Consider the following 10,978-nt stretch of genomic DNA (forward strand, 5'->3'; position numbering starts at 1 on the left):
GAATTTTTCTCCCACTCGCCGGAAGAAGTGCTTTCTGAGAACGGCACGAGGCAACAGAAATAAAGAAAAAAAAACCCGTCGCTATCCCGTACGCAGCAACTTCCCGTTCCATTAGCACTTAATTATTGCATAATTCCCCCGCAAGTCCCCATAATTAAATTGTCTCATGTGGAGAGGGCCCACTTTTCCCTGGTGCGGCAGGTTCTCGACCGTCGACCGAGGCGGCCAGGTGCGTGTGACAGCCGAGCCAATCCGAGCGATCCGAAGGGCACAGGTTTTTTTCGGCCGAGGCTGCCGATGCCGGTGAAGGACGAAAGAAATTACCTACGACACGCAATCGAACGCGGAATCACCCCTCGAAACGCGGAATCAGCCTTTCGAATGTGTAAGAGCCGTAAGGGCTTTCCGCTGGTGGACGTCCCAGAAGGTGTTAGCATGTCATAAGCATAAACGAACCCAGCCCGCAGGTCCGCAGGCTCGTCAACGCCACGCCGAATGACTGGTAATGGCCGGATGACACAGCCGATTCGGTTCGATTGTGTGACTGCCGTGTGTTCGAGGCGATGGTGCGCATTTGCTTCGTCGAGTGGTTGTCCTTCCGCGGCAGCAGGCACCGGAAGGATGATGGTTATTACAGGCCGCACATTAGTGTCGCCGACCGAATGCGATCGGTTTCGTGCTGCACATAGGGTGTTACGGGAGCACACGGTATGCATGTTGTGGCACCGCGGCCATTTCTAGCATGAGGGAGAAATTCAGGCCAACCGTTGCTTGTGTTCCATTTTTTTTTCTTTGGTATCTCTCTCTCTCTCTCTCGAAGGCGTTGCGCCACAAGTGGTTAATGGGGCTAAATTACATTCATTTAATAGACGCCCGGCCACTCTTGATGGAGTTGTCATTATCGAGAATGACACTGGATGGGCTGGATTTAAACGGCTGGTTTTTGTTTTGGGCCTAATTATACGCACGTTTTAAAAGTGCCCTGTGCGCTGCTAGCGTGACGCGAAAAGTGGTAGTTAGAGACAGAGAGAGCCCTCAAAACAAACACTGATACCCAGCGGATGTTTTAGACGTTTTTTGTTCAACGACAACAACAAAAACTCCACCATCACCGATTGGAATCGATCTGGGTGATGGAAAACGAAAGTGAAAAGGTGTTTCCCCGGCGCGGAAAAGTGAATCCGCAACACCTTTCTCATCGACACCATCCGCACCGGAAGCCGCTTATCAACACCGTCAGCGCAATGTGGCATGTTTCGGTGGGAAAAGCCTAGCTTCAATCTGCACCGTACGCCATCGTGACCTCGTGGAGGCAAAACTTTCCATCTAATCAGCTTCATGCGGGTGGTGAGGATGAATACGCGAATAAAAAAAACGAAAGAAAAACTAAAATCAAACAACAAACCGGAACGAACAAGGCCGCAAAGGCTTCGGTGCCGTTAGGTCGCCATTTCCGGGTGGCATTTTTTTTTTCTCGTGCTCTCTCTCTCTCTCTCTCTCACTCTTGCTCTCTTTGGCGCCTACTGATCCTCTACTTGGGGCCCTTTCCTGCCCCGAATCAGGCGCTATCTGCATCAGAGGGGAGACAAATGGCGAACAGGAAAACATAAATCGTGCCGCTGCGCCGCGGGTTGCCCCACGGCCACCCACTCCCACGCTTCCGGCAATCGGGCCGCACCGGAAACGATGCGACCTTTCGCAATCGTCATTCCCGGGGGCTTATTTTCGGTCTCGGGAGCGGCTCGAGCTCCCATGTTCCGTCCGTTTGTGCTGCCGTATTTTGGTGGGAACGCGTTCCGTTTTTCCGGTGATCGTTTCTGTGCCTTTTTTTTTGTTGCTCGCTTTCCTTCACTCTCCACCCAGCTTGACGCGTCCCCGTTATTTCCGGCGTCGGGGAAGCCCTTCGGCGTGCTTTTGTGTATCGGTTGGTCTATCGGCCCAGATATCCACTTTGCGACCGTGACGTATGTTTGCCTTCGCACATTCGCACGGTACCCTGGAACAAGGAAAACCGAAGGAAAGCCTCTTCGGCCAACTCGTGCCGTATGGCGGACGGAAGGACGCTTTCCATATCTTCGCCGGATGACTTGCTCGTGTGCCATCTCCCGACGCACCCCACCACGATCGGGAATATTTACTGATGTTTCCGGTTGCTTTCTCGCTTTCCTTTTGTCGATTTTCTATTTCTGCGTCGTCACACGCCACGCATTGGAAGCCACGTGGCGACCGAACCCTTCTTCGGTTTTATTTGCAGCGATAAAACCGGCCACCATTTCTTATCCTTCCACCAGCCACCAGCCAGAGGGCAAGCACCACAAGTAGGCTCAACCCCTCTCATCCCCCGGGGATGGAACGTGTTTATCCGGTTTCGGTTTTTGGGGCTCGGTGTTGGTCCCACCCTTGCCAAGCGTCCTGTGGGAGCGGAAGTTAAGTGATATTCCGATATTGATTTTTCTCACGCTCGTTGTGGCCCGTTTTGGGGCGGGCGTGGAAAATTCGACAGCCCGCCAGGGAAAAGTCACGCTCCGGTTGGGTAAGAAGATCTCGATCCCGGTGCAGCTTACGGTATAATAATAGCGGGGAGCATTAAGATACGCGCGCTTTAGCTACGTTTGTCGCCTCCGTTTGGGAAAGATAGCAGCATCACCCGTTAACACCCGTAGAGGTCGTGTAAAACACGGCTTCACAGCGCGAAATCCAGATTATTGCCTCGGAATGGCCGATAATCCCGTCCAAACACCGATGAAAGGACGTGTTTTTTTTTCTTGTCCTGCCATTGTGCAAAGAAATAAATGAAATTTAATCGTTTCACGAATCCCAAATCCAAATTGCTCGCCATAATTGTCAAGCGCTTGTGTTTTCATTTTGGAAAACGCCATTCCACCGACTCAACGAGGCCGGTTTTTCGCGACCCCACCATTGAGTCTCCATTAGGAACGGTCGCGCACGGCAACCCCCAATCCGCCTTCAAGTTTTGCCGAATAATTCATGAACCATGTCGAGCGGAACAGGAATCCACCTGCTTGTGTTCGCGCGGCTCCCACGGGCTCCGACGTGGCCGGGTTTGGGTCAGGCATCGGCACCGGCACCGAGAGACGGATGGCGACGGAAATGGGCTCCCGCGGGTTTTTCCATCGATCGAGTCGGGTTTTTGGGGAAGGCTAAAAACCGCACGCGTCGAACCACTCCGTGCGTCGGAAAAGAGGCCAAATGGGAGCGGATGCAGGTGCTTTGGTTTCCGATTTGGTCTTCGCGGGGTAAAACCAATCCACAGGCGCCCGACGTCCCGATGGCCTGGTTTCGTTCGGGTTCGAAGCTCGCAACGTGACCTCTTGCCTTGAGCTTATTAGCTAATTTAGGCCACCGGGTGCTAGCCGGGACCGAAGCCATCCCTGGAAGGGTGACCGATTGGGAGACCGTTTCCGTGGTCCGGGGTTGATTAAAGTAAATTTCGATTCGGTGTGCGCTACACGACGCTGCTCCAATCACGGTCGTACTTGATCAGCATAATTTAAGGCTCCCTGGTTCGGGCAACGCGGAGTTGACCAATTAATTAATCGTTCATTAGTGGCCATCGATACATTTTACTGAACAAACGAGAGCATAGCAGCTCGTAACACAGAGCTTTCGTTACTTTATTTTTATATGATTTATTCAATCAAAGATACACGAGCCTGTTTTCAATTGACTTTACAAGGTAAATTACTAGCTGGAATTTATGTTGGTGGTTGTACTTTCTTAAAAAACACTAAGAGAACCACTGACCACCGAGTTTAATATGAGACATCGCATTAATATTCTTTATTTAAATAACCAATGCGGCTGAGGCTTGTATGCAGTATGTTGTATTCGGAAGTTATAAATTACCACGAAACATTTAATTACTTGTTTCATACACATTCTCTCACAGCTTTTCGACCACCGCCACCAGATATGCAACCCGCGCACTGCACTTGAAATGAATGCACATTTCTAGCTCGTCGCTCCATTTGAGCAAGCCTGCCCGGTATGTCGGAACCGTAATGAAAATATAAAGCGAGATTTAATGCAGTCCCCAAACGGCCTGTTGATGGACGACGAGGCGCACCATGAAGTCGTCCCGAACACCACCGAACAATCAGCACCATCATCGTCATCATCATCATCATCATCATGCGCATCATTTAGCTCCCCATCCGACTCGGCAGGCCGTTGTGGCCACCCTGCATTTAGCGACCCACCCTAGCCGTCTAAGCGCATTTGGTATTTCGCCATCGCACGATGAATGAAGCTGGTGACGCGGTCTGGGCCGTGTGGGCGGAAGAATTATGTGTATTCAATTAACTCTCGACCGCGGGTCATTTCGAGGCTCGGACTCGCAAGGAATGTCGTTCGCTGGCGCACGACGACGCCATTCCCCGAGTGGTCATGTTTTCAGATGATTGAGACTGACGAATCGGTCCTCCGGTTCACAATCATCGCAACGAGCTGCCGAGTTGGGTGAACGCGTTCCTGGAAAAGCGTCCCCACACGAGCAACTAGAGCATGCCTTTGGGAAAGTGGTCGAAAAACTGCTACCCTGTGATGTTGTCGAGTTGTCGAGCATGGAGCTGGATAATTGCTTAGTCACCAGGCGACCGAAGGCATTGTGAATTAACTGAAGTTTGGCCGGCACGGTTTTGGCAAACATTATGAAGTTGTTCATTCGTTGTGGTTGGAGTATCGGGCGCGCTTCTAGGGAAGATTGGTTCTCTCGATGGAGAAACTGGGAGTGGGTATGTGTGTATTTGAAAATGAAACGAGCAAATAGAAACATTTTCTGATTGAGCATTTTGCTACGGTCTAGTGATATTTGCGAGACACGGCGGAGCTCTCACGACAGGAGGTATAATTTCAGATGTTGTTTAATATGTATCACTCGGAGATTGTGTGACCTTCCGAGAAACATACTCGAGCGTTGTCCTTGTTGGTTTGAGAGTGGTGATTCGGCTAACGAAGCAACAGCTCGTTCGACATTGCCGTACCCTCATCACCGTGGCTGAAGGCGATGGCGCTTGTTAACTAGAACTGTTACAACGCGATGGTCAGCATACACCATGTGGAAAATAATGCATGATTCTTTTGAGTAGTTTGTGTTTGTAGTTTTGAAAAACAAATCATGTTTTAGCTTCATTCCAACTGCTTGATTCCATTCGTTGATTCGTAGGATATCTCTTACTTATGAGAATCTTACTTAGAAAGCGTTAGATGCGCTAATAGCACTCGAAGCAAAATTATGCATAAATTCAAACACTCGCTCTTTTGCATCCTTCTCTTCACATCGTCCGTTGAGTGCAGCCAGGCAGACACAAGTGGGTCTTTCCTTTCGAGTGATTGAATCTAACGGGGCTTTTCGCTCGATTGGATTTCAACAAACTCTACGAAGTCTAACCCTCTTAAAACCGCTTCCGACCCGTTGCAGGGGTTTAATTGCGTTTTTTAATCTGCAAAGTTGATAATTGAAATCGAAATCTCTTCCCACCGGGGAGTTCGCTCTTTCGTGTCACTTTAAGCCCGATGCGTCCAGGCAATCTTGAACCCGAGCGAAAAGTGCTCTCGTTCGCACCATCAGCAACCCAAAACGTTCCGCTTCATTAGGCTTTTCATCCTTGCCACACCGAGAAAGTGTCCTTAAAGGACCCCCTTCGAGAAAGCAATTGTTTGTGCTTTCGTCGCGTGGGAAGATTTTTTTTTGTGCGATAGTTTTTCACATTCAAAGCGCTGGTTCTTTGCGATGTTGCGGTTCCGCTCCACTAGCAGCGAGTATCGAGGAGCGTATGGAGGTGGAGCAATATTACCGACGCGTACAATTCCGCGGTTGATTGTGTGGGTTCTCGGTTGCTCTTTTTTTTCTTGGCTTCAAGAGCTCCCACGCTTGGCAAAGAAGAAAGTTTTTGCTTTCTCTCTTCGCTTTCCCATGCCAAAGCTCGTATTGAGATGCGATCGGACGGTCAATATACATAATTAGTCCATTTCCAGTGGCATCCGGCCGAAAGGAGAAAAAAAGGCGACACAAAACACCCAGCACACACCGCCAGAGGCACCGCACCTTCCAAAAGAAAGTAGTCCCCAAATAATGGTAGCCCATTTAGCCCATTTTTCTCATTTTTATCACCCCAAAACGCAGCGACACCCACTCGTGTTGGGAGAATTGCGCCGCCTGTCGTCTGGCACCGAGTGCCGATGGGAAAAATCCACCGAACGCCGAAATCAAAGTGCGTTAAAGTGGCGCCGAACAATTCTGGTCCAATATTTTCCGGTCGCTTTTGCCGTATTGTTTTTCGAGCTGCCCAGGACGACGAAAAGGCGAAAGGGTCGACGAGAAAGGCGCCTCTGCCGTGGGCAGTGCGCGCGCATTTTTCCGTCCCATTGATGCCCCAATCTGCCATTAAAATTATCATAAATTCTTGCAGGATTTTCCAAATGCTTTTACCGTCCACAGCCCGGAAGGGCCGCTCTTTCCCACAGGCATTGCGTGCCTCACCTGGCCTAGCAAAGTGCCAGACATTGGACCCGGAATGTTGCCCGAAGCGCGTGACAGAACCAAGTGGAGCTCGGGCTGAGACAGCGAGTACCGAGGAAACCCAAGTGTATCCACTTCCGGCGTACACACATTCCGCTTTTCCGGGCGGGAAAAAGTACCGAGCAAAGTGTTCGGCCAGTGATGATGACGATGATGGCGATGACACACTCCCTCCGGGGATCATTGATTGCCTTAATGACATTACGTTTGTTTGCCTTTGTTTCGACATTCCCAGCACAAGCTCGCTCGGTCGCTTCGATTTCCGCAATGTGGAACGGGAAGTGAGTTGGCCCATTTTTTTTGTCTCACTTCAAGTCCAGCAGGGAGTTGTGGTTGGTCTGGAATGTTCCATTCCCTCGTCGATGTCGCCATCCCAGACCCCATTGGGGGGTTTTTGCAGCTTCTCCAAACTTCGATTGGCCCTACTGGTGTGGGAGCAAATACTGATAACGTCTTCCCTTCGGCGTTGCGCTCGTTGCGATGACGATTGAGACCCTTCCCTGGAAAAGCGTTCCCAGAAACGGACACTTTCGGGCCGTTTAGCAATTCCTTCGCCGTTCCAGTTCCCTCGCGTTTTGCCGTTGTGCAATGGTTTCTGCTCGAGCCCCGAGCGAATCGGCTCGTAAATATTTGACATTTTTCCGCCCCCATGGTCGGTCCCAGCAGGGTGTGCGTAAATATGGCGAACGCCCACACGCACAACGCCCCCTGTTCGGTAAATGGTGAAAGTGAAAGTGAAAGTTGCATCTGCCCCCGATTTTTACTACCACCCGGCTTTCCCAATCGGGCGTGACAGCGCTGGGTGGAAATCAATTGAAGCCTCGTTCGTTTTTCTCCGCCGGGGGATTGCGCTGGGAAAACGTATTGGTCGGTTTGGCAGAGTGTTTGAGATTTGTGCTTTAAGTGGTAAAAAAAGGCGCACGGGAACAGCGGAATCGAATATGTCTACCCTAAGGCACGCTTTGTTTCTTTTCATTTCGAGCGCGATGCGATGGGAAGACGGTGGCTGGCTAATGGAAAAAAGATGGTTTGCAAGCAAATTACGATGGATAGCTTTGAGGTACGGCTCCGGATTCGTCCCTTTTTGCTGCAAGCTGACGGCACAACATCAAGAAACGTCTTCAGTTCAATTGGTCTGACTAATGGAAAAGATTTATATATTTTTCGCGATTTTGTAAGTCGATATTTTAACTTAATTTTATCGGTTTTTAGCTATGCAGTTGAGCTTACAATCAATATTTCATCACTAGAAATGAAAGTGATTTTGTTTCGTGTGACCGCACAAATACATTTCAATTTACCTTTGGGCAGGCTAAGGAGCCAGTTTAGCTGAAAAAAAAACATGCCCTTATTCGTCGCATTTATGCACACTCGAATGTCACCTGAAGGTTATTCCAAGAACGAAGTGTGCACCAGACCGATAAATGTGCGATAAACACGAAATCCCACCAGCTGCATATACGCCAGAGGGTTGGGCTTTGGATTCGGCTATACTAGAGCAAAGCTTGATGGTATGATAGTGATGGAAATATTATGAAGAGATTATGAAGAAGATTTAAACTTTACAGTCAATAATCCAGCTTACAATGATCGATTGCTGATTGTGCATGGAACCTGAAGAGAATTTCATTATAGCTTCAATTCATTGGTATGTTGAACATAGCTGTATTTAAAATATAACAATATACGGATACAAACCGATTGAGCATACCAATTCACAAGAATTTATACGTCTTTTACAACCTCAACAGATGAAACCATCGAGCTCTTCCAATGTGCGTCGCATTTCAGCTTTGCAAGCTGTAATTCAAGCTTAAAGCATCTTTATTTAAAAACACAAATCATATAAGAAGTTAGCAGAGCTGATTTGTTTTTGTTGTGCGGTTTTCTTTTCCGGTAACCAGAGAGAAGATAATACAAAAGAAAGAAAAGAAAAAAAAACCTCAGCCACTAGTTCGAAGTTATCGGACACCATCCGGCCCGGGATGTCGTAGTTCCAGTTGAAAGCTTTGAACCCAACGGCCGCACCGGAGGGATCACACGGAACGTATCCGTCCCGGTCAATTACCGGCAGCAAGATGAAGCCGACTGCACAGGAACCAGGTACACCTGGCCGGATGGCAGAGAACATAAAGGCGAACGTTCCGAGGCGCAACCTTTCCGGAGACCATAGCCCGACCTTTCACCGTCAAGGCACACCGTTTGGTCGCACGTTTACACGCCCCCAAACCGGCCTTACACATATTCACACTCGATAAAGCCGGCTAAAAATGAGGGTTGCCCTGGCCGGCCTTTTAGCACCTGGAAATGGAAACCCCCTGCACTAGCAGGACCTTCTGCTACCGACTCACCATCGGGATCGAAGGGGCCAACTTGGTGGAAGCTAAACTTTTGTTCACAAACACGAAAACGAGAGAAAAGAAGAAAGAACAAACCCCAACGGGGCACAAACGCCCATACGCAAAGCATGCTCACTGATGCCGAAAGCCCGGCCATTCTCGGCTGACCGGTGGTAAAACTATAGCGAAGGATGAACCCCGTGGGGTGAAAAGTGAGCAAATAACCGAAACGAATGACCCATAAACATTCGAGCGGTATAATTCATAAAAATAATCGTTCGCAATGTGCCGATCCCTGCACCGGCACGGCTGGTTGGGGTGTACGTATTAAAAATAGATGAAATATGAAGCGGGTCCGAGCTGGCCTGCTTTCAACTCTCGTTGTGTCAGGGTCGTGGGTGGGTACTGTGAGCGAACGAGGGTGACCCGACCAGGACCGTGGGCTCAAAATTGGTTTATTATTTGATTTTCTTCAAGGTTGATTTTTAATTCAATAGCAGCGTTCCAATCGCCAATGCTAGGAACGGCAGTAGCATTAATAAAAGCAACAACAAAGCCGATGAGAAATGCGTATTACAGAGGGAAAGTGTACAGCGTTGTAAATGTTTTCACAATTGATGCTAATGAGGTGCAAGAAAAATGCAGGGTAAATAACAATCCACAAACCATGGGTTATGCATTATGCATTGTCTTTTTTGTTTGGGAAAAGCTAGTTACCAACCGTACATATGTATTCAGACTCGATGCGCACAATCTAACGAGAACAACTCTCTCAGAGGCTGGCATTAATCGAATGGATTTTCGTTTCCAAGAACGTAGCTCGGCGTGTGGCCGAAATTCGAAACAAAATCATTCAACCGCTTGTAAATCATTCCGTGAAATCGATCGATGCTGCCACGAAGTATTACAAATAAGCTAACGAGCAATTGAAGCGAAGTAATGAAGCCCACATGCCACATTGCCTTCCTGGAAGCTGCTCGATTTTCTCAGGTACTATGAGACTGGTGCGTGTTTGAACATGATCACTTTTCGCACACAATATCTATTGAATAGGTGGTCCTTCTAAACGCACGACAGTGAAAAATGATGTCACTAATCCTCTAAACAGGAAAAAAATCCCACATCAACACCCAACACCAAATGAAAGCCCACGAAAACTCACCGGAGTATCCGATGTGCATCGGTCGCGAGGATGACTGCTGTCCGCCGGATCCTGTCCCGGTCGTACCGCCTCCCAGCTCATTCCCAAGCACCGTCAGGCCTCCGCCAGCCGCGGAACCAATCCCGCCAGGTCCGGGTGCAATCCCATACCCACCGGCACCGGTCCCACCCGATCCTGGCTGGAACTGGCCCGAGGAGGTGGAAATCGTCGTCGTAGGATAGGCCGGACCCGGAACCGGTTCCGGATCTGGCATCGGTGGATACACGGGATCGCAGCACTCCCGCTCAGGAAACTCGCTTCCGCGAACGGCCCCAAAGCGAACCGTACGCTCCGCCGGGCCCAGCAACACCACCAACAGGATCGTCGCACCCAGCGGCATCCTGGCTCTCGTCCTTGCGGTGTGTCGTACCGAGCGGCCATTCAGCTCACAGCCCGCCCGGGCGCTCATTTTCTGCGTGGTTTCCGCACTCGCGCCCTGCACATTCTACCGCCAACGGGGGCGTGCTTCCAGAGGGTGGGTTGCTTTGGGGTTTTCCCCCCTCACACACACGCACGCACACGTACACACACTCTCTCTCTCTTTCTCTCTCGCGTTTCACGCGCGCACACTGACCGCTGGCGTGAGGCGACGTAGCACACTGAACTAAAATAAAACCGGCCCCTTTTCGAGGCAGACCATTACCATTACCGGCGAGAGCTAATTAAAGGACCGCGTGCATGTGTTTGGTTGCGTGTGTGTGTGAGAGTTTGTGACGTCCTACATCGTTTGGGAATCGAATCGGTTGCCACACGAAGCCGGTTTCAAGGTTGTGAAGCCTTCACGTTCTGACGAAACGGCAGGGCTCGGTCTGGGCAGCAAACGGGCGCATTAAAAATAATATTCCACCCACCTACCCAGAATCCGTCGGTTTCATCCGTCCCACCCTGCGATCCGTT

The 10,978-nt window shown here is 49.8% G+C and overlaps 1 protein-coding gene across 1 annotated transcript in view; it reads right to left on the minus strand.

Moving 5' to 3' along the window:
* Positions 1–10,490, minus strand: part of LOC128722485 (uncharacterized) — an 81,782-nt gene extending 71,292 nt beyond the window's left edge. Inside the window, exon 1 of the mRNA XM_053816153.1 lies at positions 10,043–10,490. Coding sequence (XP_053672128.1) covers positions 10,043–10,490 — 448 coding nt within the window. The remainder of the gene's footprint in view (positions 1–10,042) is intronic.
* Between the last annotated feature and the right edge of the window lie 488 nt (positions 10,491–10,978).

The sequence above is a fragment of the Anopheles nili genome, chromosome 2 (genome assembly GCF_943737925.1).
Source record: "Anopheles nili chromosome 2, idAnoNiliSN_F5_01, whole genome shotgun sequence".
Taxonomy (NCBI): Eukaryota; Metazoa; Arthropoda; class Insecta; order Diptera; family Culicidae; genus Anopheles; species Anopheles nili.